Source organism: Aphis gossypii, chromosome 3 (genome assembly GCF_020184175.1).
Source record: "Aphis gossypii isolate Hap1 chromosome 3, ASM2018417v2, whole genome shotgun sequence".
Lineage (NCBI taxonomy): Eukaryota > Metazoa > Arthropoda > Insecta > Hemiptera > Aphididae > Aphis > Aphis gossypii.
In genome coordinates this window covers 6,286,153-6,307,588 of record NC_065532.1, presented here as the reverse complement: position 1 = coordinate 6,307,588, position 21,436 = coordinate 6,286,153, and the positions used below count along the sequence as shown (strand labels likewise).

Genomic DNA, 21,436 nt, shown 5'->3' with positions numbered 1-21,436 from the left:
AGAATGCCACCTTATTTGATCTCTGTAGTCTGTAGATAGGTATTAATATTTGAAATTGAAGAGCAAAACTTAACTATCAAATTGTATGGTACAATTTTAGGTAAATTTATTATTTTATTAAAAATAACAGAGTACAATGAATTATCCTGAAAAAAATTACATAATATACATAATTAAGTCGTACTTTGTACACATACATTTTTTTTTCCTCTTCCCCTATAAATATGTTTAAGTACCTACATCACTGAGCATACGAAAATATTGTAGGTGTCAAAATTAAATAGGGCTTCTTATAAAAGTAAAATTAATCTTGTGTATTTTAAGAGCTTAAAATATAAAATGTTTTGATAAATTTGTATTTAGATACCTAATAGCTCTTCAAAAATCCTGATTTAATGAGTTGAGATATTTATTTAGTGTTAAGTATACGAAAAAACATTTCGACATGCTCAGTAATAACTGATTACTTACCTATTACTGATAAGCATTAAAACAATAAATATATTTTACGGATTAAAAATTAAAATTGAATAGAGAAAGAATGCAAATAAACAGCTGAAAAAGTAGGAAAATAAGTATGATCAGTGATCACTAATTATTTTATTAATCATCACAATGTAAAACAAAATTTTAAAATATAACACAATTTTATAATCACAATAAAAAATACATGTAAATTTAAAGGTATAATAACCAGAAGTCTCGCGTAGGTAATGCGAAAGCAGTTTCCGCGGAGCCGTTGGTTCAAAAAAAAAAGAACCCGTACAATATAATAAGTAACTATTTACTATTTACTTATAAATAAGTGATAATTATAGAAGTTGTCAGTTGGTAAATATAATTTCCCTGTATACTTAGTACTTATACTTAATATTTTAAATTTTAACTATAATAATTGAAGATATTACAATATTTTTATCAGCAAGGCCGTAACTGAAAAAAAAATTTCAGGGGGGGAGGGGGGTACAAATTTTTTTTAAATATCAAAATATTGAAGACTTGTCATTTTTATCTATAATTTACATTATATATTTCTACTTTTTAAAAATTTCGAGGGGGCGTTGGGTCTGGATCCATGGACCTTTCACCCTAAGTTACGGCTTTGTTTTTATGAGCCAATACCTATTTAATTAGGTATAAAGATAAATAATTTAATAACTTAAAAATTATATCTTTTTTAGTTTTATATTTATGTGATTATCTGGAACTGTAATTAAATCTAATGCAATTTTCACTGGTTTCATTGTCTGTATTTCATATCTTTTGATGCACTATATTGAAAAGTACACAGATTATTAAATACATTAAAATAAATCTATACTTAATAAAAATAAAAATATTTTTAACATGTTTTAAATATTTTAAATAAAGATAGAGAAAGAATTTTTGTTAAAATAGTTTTTAATTTTTTCTTATATAATGTTTAGTATATATTGTGTACTTATGTAACCTATTAATTTCCCCACACAAATAAAAAAAAAAACAAAAACAAAAATTTCAACAAAATAACTTATATATAATCTATCAATTTTGTATTACTAATAATATTCGTTAAAGCGTGAATAAAAATGCTCTGTTGAATGTTTGTAGAACCAGATAAAGCACATTCTTTTAAAATGATTTGTTAGTTTATAATATTTTTAGTTTTATACCTCTGCTAGTGTCAAACACATCTGAACATGTGCCATTTTTTGTCCAATGCATGATCTTGCACCAAATCCATAAGGAAGAGTTGCAAATGGCTCACTTACACCTTTATATTTATTATTTTTTAGACGATTCCAGCGATCTGGTTCAAAATCATCAGGGTTATTGAAATATTTTCCATTTCTACCACTTGTAAACATTGACATAACAACTAAACTCTATAACCAGTAGTAAAATTTAAATAATTATATAAATTCATAAAATAAAAGAATTTTTAACATAAACATACATTTGCAGGTATCATGTGATCTGTTAAATATATATCGTTTGGAGAAAATCTTGCAAGAAAAGGTGCCAACGGATACATTCTTAAAACTTCTTTTAAAACATTATTTAAATAATCACATTCCAAAAAATCTGTTTCTAATAAGCTATGTCTTAAATTATTTTGTATACTCTTGTGAAGCCCTAGAGTATATAAAGACCATTGAGTTGAATAAGCAGTCTTTAAAATACACAATTAAAATTTTATATTAGCAAATTATTTTACACATACATTAAAAATAATTAAACAGTTTATGAATATGAAAACAATTTAGTATTAAATATATTTTTTTTAAATTCTTACAGTATCACCAGCTGCAATTATAAAATCAACTATCAGCCTCTTAACCATATCAATAGGTATGTCATGAACATTTAGTATAGAATTTAATAAACCATCACCATTAAAGCTCATTAATTTTGAAACTAAATTATTTGCTACAAAAAAAATAATATATAAATACATTTATATTAGTACAAACTGTATCAAAAGAGGTATACTAGTATTTTTTTTATAACACTGCCAATGTTATTAGTATAATCAATGGTATAATTAAATGTTCTATATACATATATCTTATGAGAAATAAAATCTTATGAATTTCTTAAGGTTTCATATATTACATACAGATCCTTATGTAATCTCATTAAAGTTTCACTATAAAATAATTAGTTAATTTAGTTAATTGGTTAATAAAATCTTACCACTTTCAATAGAATTATCAACAGCAAGTACAAAATCATTCCAAATTTTCAGTTTTAATGATTTAGAAATGTTTGCAGGAATAACTGTAAATTTTACAGTACACTGAAATACTTTTTGTATACTTTGTGCTAAACAATTTACATCATTTGATATGTCATTTTTATAATTATCATAAACTCCTCCAACTAAATGAGCCACCATAACTGTAAACCATTTAACTAATTTATTTAATAATTTGTATGTAATATTAACTGTTAAAAATAAATTAGAACTTAAATAATTAATTAACATAAAGTATGGTATATTTTATAAAAATACAGTTTAGATAATAACTAGGGTTCGGATTCGAAGGCAAAAGTCTTTATTTTAATAATCATAATAGAAAAATAATTTTTATACAAAAATGTGTTTTAATTTAATTCTTAAAACAATGGGCGTATTTTTTTTGCCTTTTTTACTTATAATAGTGTTTTTGTTTTTTTTTTGTCTTTTGTACTTCTAAATGCATTTTTTGTGTTTAACTTTCAGTTTCTTTAATAATTTTAAACACAACTTACGTATTATTGGTACAAATAGGTTTTATTCTTTGCAATATTGCCGAATACTTTATAGGTTATTTTCGTTTAATCGAGTATTTGGTATGGCCATAAAACTACCCATACTACCTATGTAAAGATTAAAGATATGTTCATAATGTGTAGATTCAAGATTGTTCATCAAATTATTTTTTTAATGTTTACTAGTTAGTAGATATTTATATTTAATTTTGTGGTACATTTTTGTATTGCTTTTTTATATAAATTTAATGCCTTTTTTCATTTTAAATGCTTTTTTTTATTAATTATATTGCCTTCAAATTCGAACCCTAATAATAACTTATACATATAAATATATAATAAATCGTGTGTATATTTGAGTAACAAATACAGAAAACATTTGAAGTTCTCTCCCTCCCAAAGAAGAAAAAAAATGATAACTTATTTTTATTTAATTATTATTACCTAGTTTAATTGTGTATTTTATAGTTATCTATGAATAATAATTATTAAATACACAAAGAATAAGAAAAAGTTATCAAACCGGTATAATTAAAAAAGTATTTATATTAATAATACAAAGAAATAACTAGTTATGTAGTGTGTTATAAAGTAAATATTGTATACCTATTTTATAAGAAATCCCATTTATATCAAATTTATAACAGTAAAATTACACAATTTAAGTTTTATAATTCATTTTGAAATTTATAAAATGATTAGTTATTAGAGGTTTTTTAATTATTGTATTGTTATATTTACCCAATGAAAACAATAATTTAACATTCATTATTTATTAATTTAAAGTTAAACACTGAAAGCTTACATGATATTGAAAGTTTGTATAAATCTTCTATAAGATTTGGAAGCACTTGTCCATCTTTCAATTCCCATTCGTTTAATAAATCATTAATTACAATTTTATAAGATTCAATAAAATGTACATTTAAATCTTTTAACATAATTTTATTAAATATTTGTCTATATTTCCACCATTCTTTTCCATCCCTAAAAACAAATAAAATATAACATTAAAATGAATAGAAGGTTAAAGATTAAAAATGTTAGAAATAATATTTTTATTGCTTTGTAATATCTGTTCATAAATTTATATTAATTAAATATTGTTTGAGTTAAGGATTTTTATAAATAATATTATAATTTACATGAAATAGAGTCCTCTTTGTTGGCCATATGTGTCATTGTAAAGTAACCATGCTTCAGGTAAAATATGTTTAGGAAATTTTCCTTCTTGTGCAAATAATAATTTCATGTCTAACGGGTTGCTAATCCAAATTGCATCAACAGGACCAAGTTTTTCTCTAAATACTGAACCATATTGTTCATGACGTTTATCAATATATTCATGTAATTTACGACCACCACCAGCAGCCAAAATTGAAAACATTGTACCAACTATTGGTAAACCCTTAACAATAGGTATTTCTTTTTTTGATTTAGTTCTTATATTTTTTAAATTTGATGTAGACATAAATCTTGTTTTAGTAAAATTTACTAAAACTAATGAGCAGTATCTATTAGACATTGTATAAATACTTTCAAATGTTATGGGCTATAATATTCTGCTATAATCTATTAAATAAAAACAATTTTTATATTAAATGAATTTGAAAAAAATCAACATAATAAAACAACAAAAAATTTATAAAATGTGTGTTCATTGACATTTGATAATGTTTATATTTCATTGATACTGATCTATGAACTATGATTAAAATAACCCAATTACAAAATAATAAATATAATAAACACAATTAAGTGTTAAAGTAATGAGTCTAGGATAAAAAATAATTATTTATAATGAAAAAGTATAGAGTGTTTGCATTGGAAGTATATAATGACTGTTACACATTGAATATTTTAATTCTATAAATAGTATGGTGCATATTATGATTAAAAAGAATGTTAATAATTGTGGTACCTAACTAATCGAAATGTAGTATTTATGATCTGAATTTATCATGGTCCGTTAATCAAATATACTGTAACAAATGTCTATATCTATTAATAAAATGTTTTAAATACATTTTATGAATAATATATAATAAGATTTAGTTTCATACTATTCTTCAAAGATCAAATATTCAATGAAAATACAGGTAGGTATTCAAAAAGAAAAATTCAGAAAAATTAAACCATTTTTTAAACTTTTGAAGTCTCTAATTAGAGTTAGATACATACTATTTAATTGTAGCCCTTTATATTTCAAATTGTAAAAATATAATTCTTATTGACCAGTTTTAAATATTATACACACATATAAAACTGAAAATTATGATTGTACAAACTTAAGTTCAATAGATGCAATACTAATAGAAAATTTAAGTATCTATTTGAGTATATTTAACTAAAATGTACCAACAATATAAAATCATAAACGATAAACATACCTATCTAGGATGATTATACAGATGTCAGCATAATTTAGGGTGTTATCATTTTTACTTATTGCTTTTTTGAAAGAAAAGACTATTATGTATTATTACTATTATCTATTATGTTTAAATTTTTTTAACATTTTTAACCGTCAAATCGTTTTTATAATTCATTAATAATTTATTATCATAACTAACAATAATTATGTTTATATTTATATTTTCACTATAATACAATTTACAGTAAAACGCAAATAAATTCATAATAATAAATAATAATTTATAAATAATTCATTCTTATCTGAGTTAACCTTAGAGCAAGTGCCACGGACACGGACGATTTCGACAATTCAACAATAATTGTAAAAAGAATTCAAATATTTAATATTTTTTTTTAACCCCCATATTATTATATATTCTAATATATTATAATATATATATATATATATATATATTATTATATATTATAATACCTATAATATCATTTTTATTATAAAGTATTTATAATAGTAATAATAATACTAATACTATAGGTAATATTATAGTATGTATTATCTCCATAGACCTTATACTATGATGATCTCATAGATTTCTATATAGTTCGTATAAAAGTCTGTGATAAATCTGTACAAAATTTTTTATATCCGAAGTACCAATCACATCACGATCACGATTTAAAATAATTATCTTAAATCGTAATTTCAAACAATCAATAATTAACAGGAAACCATAAATTATAATTACCAGTAGAGTCAACACCGCGACCGCACTTATGTCTTAAATACCCACACTGTTTTTTTTTTTTTTTTTTATCACAATATCATCATATGGTTAATAATTTTGTCAGGTGAGGGAAAATGGGTGTTATCTGATTGACTGATTATCATGTGATCGTAACTATGATTTTTAACGTAGGTACAATTTGTTCAAAGTTCATTAAGTTTTCGATTTTTATTATACCGATTTTATAGCTTTATTTTTTTAGAATAATAGTGTCTTTTCAATGTATAATTATTAGTGAATGATGATTTATTTTTTACAGTAACAACTATGAACTTATAAATTTTACAATGTTTAAGATAAATGGAAACCATTTAGCTTTTATTGGTGTAACTGGAGCTGGATTAGCATTGGTAGCCTATGTATTATTTGGTCCATCAAATAAACCAAAATCATCAAAAAAAAGTTAGTTAACCTAAATTAACTACTTTAATTAATAAACTGGATGTATATAAGTATGAGTTGTATGGAAATGTAGAAAATAAATTTACTTTCTTATTAATTTTATTTAACACATTATTAACAGTAATTAATAATATGTAAGGTACAAATATTCTAGCAGGTATTTAAGGTATTTAATAAACATAGTAAATAATAAAGATAAAATATCAATAAAGATCGTACTTACAAAAAAAAAAATCTTCATATTTTGTTAATAAAGTTTTTTTTTAAGTTTTAGGTATTTATGTTTTTAAATTATTCAAATGTTTATCATTTAATTTCTTTTTCATTATAATTTTAAAAAGGATATAATTTTAACATGTTGAATGTCATGTAACTGCTAGCGATCCCATAGTTGTTTTTCTTACAAAGTGACATTCTATTTTTTTTTTTTTTGTTTTTTTTAATGTGATGTATGTAAATATATTTTTTTTATTAGTAGTATTTGATAAATTTGTATATTATATAATCAGTTTAAGGCTACTAATACATAATTCGGTTTATAACTTTTTATCTCCAATCAACAAAAGTATTCTTTATTAGTCCAACGTCATGGACATTATTCACATTTACGTATACATTTTATTATGACAGCCCACAATTATATTGTATTATACAATTATAACTCTAACACAAACATCAACATTTAGTAAATTTGTATTTGATAAAATTTATATTATTTTCAATATTTCTTTGTTTATAATTTGGTTTTATTATTTTAAATATTACAATAAATGCAGATTTTTAATTGTTAAAAAGGGTATACACTTTTAATGGCATATAATCTGAAAATGTTTGAAATATTTTTAACCCTTTTTTCCATTTAAAATTGAAGTTATAGCAAACAAACAAGAAACAAATTACCTTTTTATAAAAGTTGGGGTACCTATATATCTTAAAATTACAATTTCAAACTATTTTTAAAATTTTTTTTAACAAGTGTATATTTTAGAGAGTGGCTATTTTTATTTTATACTGACTTAAATAAAACAATTAAATTTAACCACTGTTTTTAATTTTTTAAATATAGTTAAATCACAGAATAATTTCTTTACTTATACCTTAATTAAAAATTTTAAAAATAATTCTAAAGTTCTTTTGTTATACATTTTTAGTTTAATGTTCCATTAAATTGAGCATTAGAACATTAATTATTACTTAAAAACATACATTTTTTTAGTAGGTATTGTTATTAATACTTAAAATAAAAGATATTTTCCCAATTCAGATACAATGTTTTGAAAAAATTGTTTGAACATAGACAGTCATTACTCAATTGAATCTATTCGTAAATATTAGATCAGTAAATTGACCAATTTTTAAGGTTCAAGATAAAATAAAAATATAAGATCATTGTTTGATCTTGAAATAATATACAATTTTATAAAATTAATAATTTTTGTTTACAGGTGGTTTTTGTGGATTACAAAATTTAGGATCTACTTGCTATTTAAATACTTTATTACAATCACTTGCTTCTTGTCCTATGTTTGTCGAGTGGTTAAATCAACAACCTAAGTCTTCAACTGTATCCTACACACTGAATAAAACACTTAAATGTAAGGTTTTTAAGAAAAATAACCATTTGTATTACATTTATTTGTAATGTCTGGTTTGTAAAAATATGTTTACCGTAATAAAGAATAAGTACTTACTAAATTGCAGTGGCGGCGTGCATATAGAAATGCGGAGAATGTGACTACATTATTGCCTTAAGTTTAATAATACTAATATAGTAAATACTATTTTTTTTTTTTTTTTTTTTTTAACAAAAAATATTATTTATATAGAAATTTAAAATACAGATTATTGACAACTTTGCGACTTTAAAACCTTGTTAAGTAAAGTTTTAATTAGGGTTCCCAATTTTTTTCATTTTAAAAACTGAACATCTAACTGAAAAACTTTTTTTTATTTTAGTCTAATATAAATATTTATTATTATGAATAATTAATTTTTTTATTAGTTTATTGCTCTACTTTTGATAATATAGTAAAAAAATAAAAGTATATAATATAACATGTATATTAATTAAATAAATGAGTAAATAAATAATTAATATTATATAATATAATAATAAATTAAGTTAATGTATACCAATTAAGTGCTACTTTGCTATTTTAAAGTTGTATTTTTTCTTGCTTTGTTCCGCCTTTATTAATATATGATCACTTTCTATTTCAAAAAATTCACAAAATTTTTGACAAGACGAACTGTTGTTAAAATTTTGGACCTTTTATCATTTATGGCTTCCAGTTGAAAGGTACACTGGACAGGAATCAGAAAATCTGAATTGTCCAGCTGAAAACTGGACAATTGGCAACCCTAGTTTTAACTTCTACAACTGACTTATAAAATACATCATTAAAGATATAATATAAACTCCTTTATTTTCTTTCACATTTATTCTAAAAAAGAGAAGGACCCCTAAAGTTTTTTGTTTTAGTGCCCAATTGTATACTCATGTCACTGCTAAATTAATGTATTACATACACATTGTAATCAACCACCTAATTATATTATTGAATATAATGTTTTTGACCATGTTCAAATATTATCTGTATTTTATACAACATATCTTCACAAACCAGTATTAATTTACTTTAACATCTGTTTTGATAAACCTGAATAGTAGATAGTAAAATGATTTTTAAATTTTTTATACTTATTATTAAGTTATTATTTTGTCTTTTTTTTTTTACAGTTTTAACAGGAGCTAGGTACAATGATGATGGTATACTTTCTCCAATAGAATTAGTAACTATTTTAACTAAAGTTGGATTTCATTTCAAGCCAAACCTTCAAGCTGATGTACATGAATTGTTTATTCATTTATTTTCTGTGATTGAAGATGAAGCGTACAAGACAAGTTGTAGTGTAAGTTTATTCTTTAATCAAGAGTTTAATTTATATAAATAGTGTATAACACAATATCTTGTAATATAATACATTTTTTAGTTAGCTGATTGCTTAGAAACTAATGAGAATTTAATAGAAAAAAGAAATATACAAAATCCAATGAAAATTGTAAATAATGTTAGCATTAATGTATACAATCCATCTAAAGCTGAAGGGAGTTTATTAGAAAATACAGCTGTAATATCTAATAATATTCTTAATATATCTGGGTAATATAAATTGTTATCAGTATTTTTTTATTTTATTCAATTGATTAATTTGAAATAATTCTTTTATAGAAACATAGTCTTACAAAGCAGCAAGAAATCATTGGACAAAAATCAAAATGTTAAACCAGCCCCATTTTTGGGTTATCTGTCAAATAATATAGAATGTTCTTTATGTCATCACAAAGTATGTTTTTAATTACTTTATAACTTATAATTTATAAATTTTTAACGCGAGAACAGAACTGTTTCCTATGTGTTGAATCATTGTTTTTTTGTTCGTGAATTCCCTTCAAACCATTGACGCATAAATAAGACAAAGTCAATATTTATGTTGCAATACCTGTTCTACCATGATAACATTATTTTGTGAAAAAGAGTATAAGTTGTTTGTTAACTAAAATTTCTATCCTTGTGAACAATTATTTAAAAATCTTTTTCTTTATGAAAATTTTAATGAATTATATTTTCTCTCTCTAAGACATATACAATATACCAAATTTGAGTTTGGTATAACAGATTTTGTGTTAACTTCAATTTTAGAATTAATATCTATTATCAAACATAAAGGTAAACATATTATCTGAGCATTATTTATATTTTTATTTTGGTATTTTTTTTTATTTAAAATAATTTAATTTTAAAGTGTTATAACACTAATAACTATGCAATTTTATGTTATTACAATTTTTAAATACCCATAATTCATCTTAAAATTAAAATATCAATAAAAACCTGTAATATATGTTTAATAATATTTTTACCTTTAAATTTAATAATATGTAATAGGTTAATTCACTAATCTTAAAGCTAACAGCACAAAGTTAGTTCTGATGAATACAAATTTTCTGTTACTCATAGGGTAGAGACAAAAAAAAAACAAAAAGTCCACTGACATTATCTTAATCATATAATCAATCTTATACATATATTGTTCCAACCTGATACTACGCTTTAGAAATTACTATTATCTTGACATCATTTTAAGGTGTTCATTTCTGTATGATCTATATATTTGTATTTTTTAAAAAAAAAAAAGCCAAAAATTATTGGTATAAAGATTATTGAAATTTAATTTTATATTTTTAAAATGTTAAATACTGGTGTGAAATATCTATATTTTAAAATATATTTATGATTTATATGTAATACCTAATATACTATTTTTTTTTTTTTTTTACAATTTTTTAGTTATCCTTAAATTATGAAAAATTTTATGTTATATCATTGAATTTACCCGAATATCCTCAACTGAAAATTGAATTAACAGATATTTTAGAACAGTATATCAAAAAGGAGAACCTAGAAAATCTACCATGTACAAACTGTGATCAAAATAATACCAAAACAGATGGCAAATCATACATAAAGAGTGTCAAATTTGGAAAAGTAACCTATTTTTTTAATTTAATTTAACTATTGCATATAATAAAATAATAAATAATTATAATTAACTATTTGTTTTTAGCTACCTTCATGTTTATGTCTACACTTAGTAAGAACTCAATATTCTAAAGATAGACCATTAAAAAGAAAAGATTTTGTGGAATTTCCAGAATATTTACACATGGATAAATATACCAGTGTTTATGACCAATTAAGCAAAATTAGGCAATCTAGAGAAAGGAGTTCTTCTGAACCATTAGAAAGGTAAAAATTGTACATAATTAAAACAATTTTACATTTGGATTTGAAAATTTTCTTTGTGGAAATTATTTAGTTCATATTAACTATTTTAAAATTCTCATAAAAATATTTCATTAATTTTTAACAGTAGTATTGTATGGTTTTAATTTTATCTCAAAATATAGTCATTTTATCATTTATTTATTATAACTTAATGATAACAAATATTATATTTATGTTTTGTATATTTTAGTATTATGCTATTGCTTGTTTATATTTCTTAATTACCTTAACTAATCTTCCTTTAAATAATATATATTTTGTATAGGTTAAGAGGAAATAAGTATACATACAGATTAAAAGCTGTTATTGTCCATGCTGGTGAGCATAATACTGGTCATTTTAGTACATACAGGAGAGGAACCACAACAGATCATTCTAGACACAGGTGCAGTGAAACAAGGTATTTCAATAATTTGCATGCCCCCATTTTAAAACCCTCAATGAATGTCTGCATAATACATTATAATATGTTTTTAAAAAAATTACATTATTAGGACATTTTATTAACCAATAATATATTATAATATGCATTATTTGCATGTTTAACAGACCTTGCCAAGAAATATCAATTAAGTATACTTCAAATATTTTATGAAATTTTAAAAATAATTTTATTGTATAATCTTTTATAAGTAATTATGATTCTAATTCATAATAATCCATGGAAAAATAAAATATAAAACTTAATACCCATAGTTGATTCAGCTTAGTCTCAGTCATTTTTTTTCCACGATAAATGTTGTAGTTAATAATATTATTTATCTGTTACATTGTAATTTTAAATTTTAATGATATATTTAGTTAGAATAATCTAATTCCTTTTTTAAAATCTCCCGTTATAGTTTAAATAAATAAAATAAAAGTTATAAATTAAAAGTATGTAATAATATCTGTTTAGGAAAAAATCTTATTTAAATCATAGTTACTAATTGAACATATATAAGTGATAGCTATTTTTATTTTTATGCTACTTTTGATTATATGATTATATTTGAGTTAGTTTATAATAGTTTACCTAGCTATTATCTACTAATCATGTACTCTCTTCACGCTTCTTACATAAACTTCAAGACTTGTATAACTGTAATCTATGTGAATAGTTTAATTATTAATTATTAAGAGGACGCAACACCTGCATGTGTTGTCTCCGTTATACATACATACAACATAAACAAAAAGAGTTTGCAAAGTCTGGGTAGAACTCGCTCAATTTTGGTTTTAGAGTAAATATACTTATTATAAAATTTAATTGTGATAATATTTTTGAGGGCAAGATGCTGCGTTTTTCCATTATTTCCAATATAACAAAGTTTATTGATCTAAAGTTTAGTTATAGCAAAAATGTCAACATTTTTAAAGATAATATAAATTATGGTTGTTAACTAACAGCTAAAGCTATCTAACAAATTAAGTGCTTTAAGTCCCGTCAACCAATTTAATATTTTTATTATTATTTATTAACCATAACAAAAAAAAAACTAATATTTTGAAAGACACACAATATACTCTTTAACACGTTGATTGCGTATATCACTTTTCTAAAAATAATATAAAAATTGTTCATACATTCATACATAAAATCACATATTTTGAAATATACGTTTAATTACGCTAAATAATAATAAAATAAAATTCAGCAACGTATAGGGGATCATTATATATTTTAAATATGTATTGGATTCCAAATGTTGTCAAAGACGTTGCTGAATTATCCTCATGACTCCAATTGGCATCAGTGCGCAGTTAACACGTTTATGTCTAAATGTCTTAAGTTATTATGACTTTGTCTACAAGTCTTTGAACATTTGATCAATGGTTCCAAAGTTATTACAATTAATTAAAAAATAGTATACAAATTATCTTAAAGAATTGTAAAGAAAACTCTATTTATTGTACATGTGGAATGTAAATATGAATTATAAACATTTGTTTATACTTATTATTTATTTGGGGCAGTGACTACAAAAAAGCCATTTTATGAAGCAATTGCTTTGTGTTGATGTAGAGGGAGGATTCCAATGATCCCAAATTTGATTTTTATTTATAATTAATTTATATACTTTAATGAATTTGGGGATTTTAGGATGAGTCCTTCATATTAATTCAGAAACTACTATCATCTGATTTATAGCCTTAATGCATCTAACCAATGAATCTTGTAATCAACTCGCTATTTACTGTAAGATAACAGTTATTTAGTTAATTGTATTGTAAAGTCTTACTGTAATACTTTTGTTGATACTTTTATTTGTTATATCTATATAAATTTTGTTATGTTTGATCCTGCCTATTATTAATAAATAAACAATTGGTTGGTGGGTACTTACTTTGCTATATAAATGTATGTATGGGTACTTACTTTCATATAAACAAAAGTTCACGGCACCACTAATCAAGTTAGATCAAATTCAAAAATCATAAAACAAGATATATTTTAAAAATAATAAAAAATATTAATCACATCTGTTTTATTTAAATATTTTTAGATGGTTTTTCACTTCTGATGCACACATTGAGGAAGTTACATTACAACAAGTTCTACAATCAGTTGTTTATATGTTATTTTATGAAAAATGTGACACATAACAAATATACTAGTTTAGAAGCAAATTAAAATTTTAAATAGCATAATTTGTTTTTCAACTGAAGACTGCCTTTATTAAATATCAAGACTTACAATAGTTGTTTTCTTATGTACACTGTACAGTAATACTGTTTTGTTATAATGTACATGTGTATTAGATTATAATTTGTTTAGAAATTAAATGGTTGTATTATTGTATAATATTATTCTATTAATAGGTTAATACCTTCTTACAATTCTTTTTTCTAATAATTGGTTACAGCTAATGGTTAAGTGAACATTTTGGATACACTATTAATTATTTGATATTATTTTATACCTAAATATTTATGAAATCATACCCACATGCATTGTCTTCATCTTACAAACTTAAACTATAGCAAATTTGTATAAAGGTAATAATATTATCTAGGACATTTAATAGGCTTTTAATAATTTAATTTTAAGTGAGTTTTAGTTATATAAATAAAACTATAAAATAACTTACTTTAAAATTAATAAATCAATAAAAGCCTTTTAAACGCCTCAGAAATATTAATCTTTATCAAGTATTTTAAGATATCAGTTATTAATTTTTGAGTTATATCAAATATGTAAAAAATAAATATAAGTCGATAAAAGTTTAGTTTGAAAATTTCCATTTTTTCCAATGATTTTAAAAAATGGGAATTTTTTATTTTTTACCTACACCTTCTGATCAACTCAATTTTCAACTAGATTTAAATAGCAACTAAAAACTACCTGGGCTGAATTTAGCAAAGGTTACTATCTCTGATTTCCTTTGACAGCAATTCTTAAAAGGATGGTAATTTTGTTTACATTTACATTTGTAATTACAATTTCAAAAAAAAATATATTGTTGGTATTAAACAGTGTTTCTTAGTACTTATTTGATTTGTTGTTGTGCTATGTAGCCTATGTGTATTTCATGATAATTTATTAAAAGTTCAATTATGGCAATAATTAAGTTATTGTACATTTTTTCATTTTAAATACAAGAAGAAAACATTTTTAAAATATACAGTTTTTGTATAAAGTAAAATAATAAATGGTGATTCTCAAATTAACAGTTGCTATTTCATGAAGTAACTTGTTTATAGTTTTGTTTTATTTTTTGTTCATTTAAACTTTAAAGTAATTAAAAAAAAAAATATTTAATTTTCAAAATTAATTTAATTGTTTATATAATATATATTATATTTATAGGCTTACAGTTATTTTAGTTTAAAAATACTGATCATTTTTTTTAAAATTTTTTGTTTGAAAAAAAATATAAGATCATTTTTTAAGGGTGGGTGGGGCAGCAACTCTTACTACAACTCTGAAAATGAAGATCAAGGTTTTTCTCTGCCATTCAAGGTATAATTGTAAAATCAATAAATTCATCACTATTTTGCTCAAATCTAAAATATATAGTGAATTAGTGAATAAATAATTCAAATCTTATATTATTATAAAACACATAGTCGACTAGGTACTTAATTAGTATTTATTAAAAAGCGTTAGTAATTCTTTTTGCTAATTGAAATATATCAATTCGATTCACTTTATTTGAATTTGAATTAATAAAAGTTTGTTATTTAACTTTAAATCTAAAATTGGTATACATTATTCATAAGATACCGGTTTTGTAATTTCACGGATACTGTAAGAATACCGAGTTTCGTATTTATAGAAATTATAGGCAAGTCATAAGCAAATTTAGCTGCTATTCAATTATAGATATAGTTTTGGTCTTATAGTCAAATATAATATGTTGACATGTTGTACAATATTTGGGATATTATCTTGAGGAATAATTGCATTGAAAGATGAAAGACGATGTATTAGATACACTATACAGTAGATCAATAACACTTGAAAATTACGATTAGTTAGGACATTTAAGTACGTAAAGTACCTACGAGTTGTTAAAGAGATAATATTATAATTTATAACGCGAACCGTGGGGTGTAAGAATAATGGATATTTTAAGAAGATAACTGACGACATATGGCTGTAATCTAAATTCTAAATTTTCTAGATTATTTATAGCCATGCTGACGACTTGGAATCAAATTCAAAGCTCAGTGTCTCACGGCTAGATTTTTATAACAAGAACTAGACGAAAACAGTAAATACTAAATAGTACTTCCTCATTATAAGCACCCACGTTCCACAAAGAATATTAAGTAAATAGTGTATTGTTATTTTTCCTCTGATTGCACGTAATTTACATATATTACATTGAATAATTTAAAAAGTATTGAATACTATAAATATATTCCTGGCTGAAGTCATTTTAAATTGAACCACATAACGCGTCATGCGTCAACGTTCAATTCATAATATTATCCCTAATATGAGCATTACAATCAAAACAAGATTTTTATAGAGCAATTAAAACGGTAAAATCTCTAAAAGTTACCTTGTTCGGACGTTTGGTTATTTGGTACCCATAAGACAATAAACTTTAATATTAATAAATTAAAAATTTACTGAATACTGTCTGAATACTCGTCGTAAAAGAAGCGTGCAGTAACTATCACTGGTTACTACAATACCTACATATAATAGATTTATTTTGTCATATGTAAACCTATTAGTGTATTACTATTATAATTTTTTCACTTTTTCAGTTCTCTCATTTTCTAGTTTTCTACAAAATTGTTATTCTTATTTGGTAGCCAAACCCAATGGAAATAATATATTGAAACATTTGAAAGTGCCGCCATCTATAATGATAATTCTGTACGATTCAAGTAGATTTGTATAATTGTATCACGGACTAAGATATATCTAAGACCGTGGTCCGTGGTATAAATAATATTATCTACATAATGTGATACTAAATATCAATTGAATACCTATTTGTATATTTAAAATTGTAAAATTCAGAATTTTCAATTTTAACGATTGATCATTCTGAAATTGAAGTATTTGATAATGGTTTAAATTAAATTATTTTTATCTATTAATTATTAAATGTAAAATTTGAAGCTTGATCGTTTAAATCGACTAAATCATCTTCATGTGTACACAGAAAATAATAGTTTTTGAAGTTTTTTAAAATATAATTACTATAGAAATCATATTATTGTTTTTAATTATTAAAAAAGTGGTATTTCTAACCAGAATTGAAGATGGTGCGGTATAAGAACCGGTAACTTTTAGAATAATTATCAACAATGTTTATCTAATTCACAATTATATTGTCAAATTAAAATAAACATTTTTTAGCATTAATTTTCAGTAGGTATTTATTATAATTTATAAATCTCTTTTTTCTTTCTTTTTCTTAACTAACTTTGTAATGATCTTCAACAACTTGGTTATAAATAATAAAATTATTAAACAATTTTTTTTAAAACACATGGGTTGTAAAAAATAAATAATATTTCATTAAAATTAATTGAACACAATAAGGCTGAATATCTCTATGGTCTATACTAGAGAGTAAAAAGTATTATTATAAGTTATAACCTATATATTTAATTGTCTGTAACCAGTATACTTAGTCAATTGTTATATTCCTATTATGAATCATATTTCATAATATTATGATTTTTAAGAATAAGGTATCCTATATTGGTATTTTAGGTAAAATTTACCAGCTTTAACTATAAAATTTATATTAAGGAGTAGTATTGGTTACAGGGGATTGTCTAAATGTCAGCTATACTTTATGTTTCAATATGATATTAAGTAAATTTTCCTTATGTTTTTATTATTTTTTTTTTTCATAAAACGTAAACATCTGATTTTCAGTTATATGGTCATTCAATTAAGAACTTTGGAAAATGACAATTTAGATTTAAAAATTTCTGTTAAAGAATTACAAATTTCAGTATTAAATATGATTAAATCATTACACGGAGATTTTGGAGCTGGAGCTATTAAAACATGTTTTAAAGGTAAAAATAATTTGTTTTATTGCCCATTATATTAATAGTTAAAACTATAAATAAATAATGTTGTTTTTGTATTTTATTAAGCATCAGCTTAAATCAATAAAGAGATTAATTTAAGAGTTATCTCACATTAGAGACACCTAGTGGCTACATTAACATTTACAGTTGACAATTTTTAAGTCAAGGCACCAATTGCGCTCAAGTCGTCAGGTTGAATTATTGGGTAGTGCTGGTATGGCGAGATCCCTTATAAACTGGTTGGTGTTAGATTGTAATTTTGCGTGGAAGCGTTTGTAGTATATGGTAGCAGTTCCGTAGACAGAGCAGATTTTTAGTTCAGAGTTAATTGCATTGTTGGAGATATACTCGTCGGGTGCTTCAGTAATTATATGACAACAGATATTCTGAAAAGCTTGGATAGTTCTCTCATTTGATTTTTTAGCAGAACTTATAACTTAAAAGTGAAAAATGTATGTTGTGAAATATTAAGACTTATTGTGCTCTGATTTCCTTAATTCATTGATAACATAATGTTTATGGACTATCTAAATCAATCAATTGTTTTTTTTTTTTATTATTCAGTGTGATCTAAAATAAAATAATTTATTTTATATTTTTAATTTAATTTAAGCAACTGCTTCCTATGTTTTCAGTTGGTTATTATATTACAATTATTAAGAAAAATTTATACATTTTCTTTAGTATTTTTGTAAAAGTTTTTAAGAATATTGTTCAGTTATCATACAATTATTTAGAACTTTTAATAGTATGTTTAAAACTTTTATTATTTAGAATCACTATAGATGTGGTAAAGTTATTGTCTACATCAACAATGATTTATAGTAAATCTTAACTATTTTATAGTAAATATTTTAATGTTTTAAATGTATTCCAGTTCGTTATTGTAATCCAACTACAAAAATTATCATTTTTAAAACCAGACACGGTCCTCATAAATTTCTCTCTTCAGTTGTACCATTTATTAATAAACTCCAAGAAAAACAAATTCAATTATCAACAATTTATACTGGGGCATCTATGTTTCAATGTTATAAATTTATTCAGGTAATTTTACTATATATTATTATAATTTATAACATTATATCAAATTAATTAATTAAATTTCCAAACCATCGGTATTAGTAATAATTAAATAAAATAAGTTGAAATTAATTAATTAAATTAAATTTTGTTTCAGAATTATCAAAAAAATCTTGTAAGAAAAATGACTGATACAATAAGTGAGAAAACCAAAGAAAAAATGTTAAAAATCTCTAATATAGCAAAATTCTAATTTTTCAAAAGATTGATTGTTTAAAATTTTATTTAAAAACCCATTAGTTAATGTGCTATTGGGAAGAATAGTTGGAAAATAATAAATATTTACTTATATGTCCATAATACATTTACAAAGTATAAAATATAAATTGTATTTACAAATGATTAACCTGCTATAAAAAATATTTCAAGTCACTAATTTTGTAATTTTGTATGGAACTGTTGTTTAAATAATTCATAAATATGATCAATATTTTCGTATATTTTTAATTTGACTCAATAATTTGAACCAATGTATATATAAGTATATATATAATATTATGTGTTAAACATATTATTCATAATTAATTTAGTTTTATGGTTAAAATGATTAAATAAAATCATTCTTTTTATAAATAATATATTTATATTAAACATATATATCCAAATTACTTCCACCCTTCAGGATCATTGGAATTTTAAAACTAAACTTTAAATAACGTCTGATATTGACGATTAACCTACTTAATAAAATAAAGAATAACAGTTATTATAGTAAAATACAAATTGTAGTCTTGTAAGTTTTAATTTTGTTATTTTTTTAAATGATTGATACTTTATCAGTTACATTTATAGTTTGCACAAATTTAAATTTGTAGAATTCACTTAATAGTGAATTCAGTATTATTCTTTAGTGTTTTATGACCTGTGTTTGTAAAGCTAAGAGTCAATTGACAATACTACAGGTCAAGACACTGTCTTTTTTTAAAATCCTTACAACTCATTGAAATAAAGTAAAATATTTCACAATATAGTACATTTAATAACATTACATTTAAGTCTACATATTTTATGATTAATGTAAAATTTGAGGTTTTAGGTATGATTGTGATAATTTTTTAATTATTATTTCAAATGTCACATTATACATAAAATACAATTTTTTTAAGAACTTTAAAAATACTGTATATATATAATGTAATCAGTAAGTAGTTCAACTATATTTTATTAGTACAAGATATAAAATAATCTATCAGGAAATCCAATATAACAATCATAAATAAATTTATTTATACATATAATTAGTTTAAACTTTAAAATTCATATTGGATTTTATTGAAGGAGAGTTTTTTACTAGATATTTTGGTGTATTTTTAGGAATATAGATAAATATATATTTATTCATTTAGTGTGTGCATTAACTTACTACCCTTAGTGATAATAAAAAAAAATTTTTGATCAGGTAATGCAAAATGAGTAATGCGTGATTTAGAGTTCCAAACAGTGTTTTTTAAGTATTTTTATTAGTTAATCCTCAACAGTGACATAAACATTAAGTACACACAAATTAAAGTTAGTACAAGTTAAATATTAATTATAACTATGCTTAAAAGTAAAAATAAAATATTTTGTACTACATTGTATTCTATACTTATGAATATGTGTATACTTATTATTAAATACACCTTAAAAATTAAAGAAGTAAATTTATTTATTTTTCATTTAAAAATAAATTTCTTTCTCGATCATTAATTTTTATAAAATGAAATACAATACACTCATTTATATTGATTGTATAGATGATTACTTTTAAATAACTACAGTTCTATTTATTAGAAAAAATATAAATTTGATCAAATTAATTTTAATATACTTAGGTATATTATTTTAAAATTATAATAAATGTAATATAAATACATATAATTTAACAAGATATAATTTCAAATTGATCTTAATAACTTTTAAAGAATTACATTTGCACTGAAAAATTATGTTGTATGTAAAAACCAAGATACAATTTATGAGATAAATATAATTAAAATTAAAATATAATAAGCATAGGTACATAAATCAATAAAGTATGATATATATAATATGATCAAAAAAATAATAGTTCCACGAGAAAATAAAACTAAAATTAAAATCCAGGAAGATGATAGATTGATATAAAAAAAGTTAATATTTATATAGGAACTTAAAATTCTAACTTTGAAAAAAAATCACACAATCAAAACATATTTCAACATACACTACACAAGTTTATATTATTGTAGAGATCAA

At 22.6% G+C, this 21,436-nt stretch overlaps 3 protein-coding genes across 8 annotated transcripts; 2 read left to right on the top strand and 1 right to left on the bottom strand.

Moving 5' to 3' along the window:
- Positions 1-576: 576 nt before the first annotated feature.
- On the bottom strand, positions 577-5,845 carry LOC114123812 (cytochrome P450 315a1, mitochondrial). Of its 5 annotated transcripts, none has more exons than XM_050203403.1 (8): positions 5,625-5,845; positions 4,380-4,806; positions 4,040-4,221; positions 2,677-2,895; positions 2,276-2,409; positions 1,937-2,152; positions 1,653-1,865; positions 577-1,271 (listed from the first exon to the last, which is right to left on the bottom strand). In XM_050203403.1, exons 2-8 carry the CDS (start codon positions 4,757-4,759, stop codon positions 1,167-1,169), a joined length of 1,449 nt encoding a protein of 482 aa, XP_050059360.1. In that variant the 5' UTR covers positions 4,760-4,806; positions 5,625-5,845; the 3' UTR covers positions 577-1,166. The 5 variants fall into 5 exon arrangements, with proteins under 5 accessions (XP_050059360.1, XP_050059359.1, XP_027842710.1 ...); XM_050203402.1 differs by lacking the exon at positions 5,625-5,845 and adding an exon at positions 5,416-5,600; XM_027986909.2 differs by lacking the exon at positions 5,625-5,845 and adding an exon at positions 5,416-5,597 and having other exon boundaries at positions 2,677-2,880.
- A 681-nt stretch (positions 5,846-6,526) lies between these two features.
- On the top strand, positions 6,527-15,103 carry LOC114123803 (ubiquitin carboxyl-terminal hydrolase 30 homolog). Of its 2 annotated transcripts, none has more exons than XM_027986898.2 (9): positions 6,527-6,794; positions 8,240-8,389; positions 9,535-9,707; positions 9,789-9,958; positions 10,028-10,142; positions 11,147-11,344; positions 11,424-11,605; positions 11,910-12,029; positions 14,131-15,103. In XM_027986898.2, exons 1-9 carry the CDS (start codon positions 6,680-6,682, stop codon positions 14,228-14,230), a joined length of 1,323 nt encoding a protein of 440 aa, XP_027842699.1. In that variant the 5' UTR covers positions 6,527-6,679; the 3' UTR covers positions 14,231-15,103. The 2 variants fall into 2 exon arrangements, with proteins under 2 accessions (XP_027842699.1, XP_027842698.1); XM_027986897.2 differs by having other exon boundaries at positions 11,910-12,044.
- A 1,969-nt stretch (positions 15,104-17,072) lies between these two features.
- On the top strand, positions 17,073-19,565 carry LOC114123776 (ribonuclease P/MRP protein subunit POP5). Its single transcript, XM_027986860.2, has 4 exons — positions 17,073-17,370; positions 17,976-18,121; positions 19,014-19,183; positions 19,317-19,565. The coding sequence occupies exons 1-4, from the start codon at positions 17,351-17,353 to the stop codon at positions 19,410-19,412; spliced, it is 432 nt and encodes a 143-aa protein (XP_027842661.1). The 5' UTR covers positions 17,073-17,350; the 3' UTR covers positions 19,413-19,565.
- Positions 19,566-21,436: the final 1,871 nt, after the last annotated feature.

Bases quoted from the DNA above. Each gene is read 5' to 3' on its own strand.
- LOC114123812 (XM_050203403.1), bottom strand. From the start codon at position 4,759: ATGTCTAATAGATACTGCTCATTAGTTTTAGTAAATTTTACTAAAACA. The intron at 2,410-2,676 runs GTAAGATTTTAT...TTTTTTTTGTAG, and splicing joins TGATAATTCTATTGAAAGTG to CAAATAATTTAGTTTCAAAA. The intron at 1,272-1,652 runs GTATAAAACTAA...TTTTCAATATAG, and splicing joins TGTGTTTGACACTAGCAGAG to TGCATCAAAAGATATGAAAT.
- LOC114123803 (XM_027986897.2), top strand. From the start codon at position 6,680: ATGTTTAAGATAAATGGAAACCATTTAGCTTTTATTGGTGTAACTGGA. The intron at 6,795-8,239 runs GTTAGTTAACCT...TTTTGTTTACAG, and splicing joins ACCAAAATCATCAAAAAAAA to GTGGTTTTTGTGGATTACAA. The intron at 12,045-14,130 runs GTATTTCAATAA...AAATATTTTTAG, and splicing joins CACAGGTGCAGTGAAACAAG to ATGGTTTTTCACTTCTGATG.
- LOC114123776 (XM_027986860.2), top strand. From the start codon at position 17,351: ATGGTGCGGTATAAGAACCG. The intron at 18,122-19,013 runs GTAAAAATAATT...AATGTATTCCAG, and splicing joins TATTAAAACATGTTTTAAAG to TTCGTTATTGTAATCCAACT. The intron at 19,184-19,316 runs GTAATTTTACTA...ATTTTGTTTCAG, and splicing joins AATGTTATAAATTTATTCAG to AATTATCAAAAAAATCTTGT.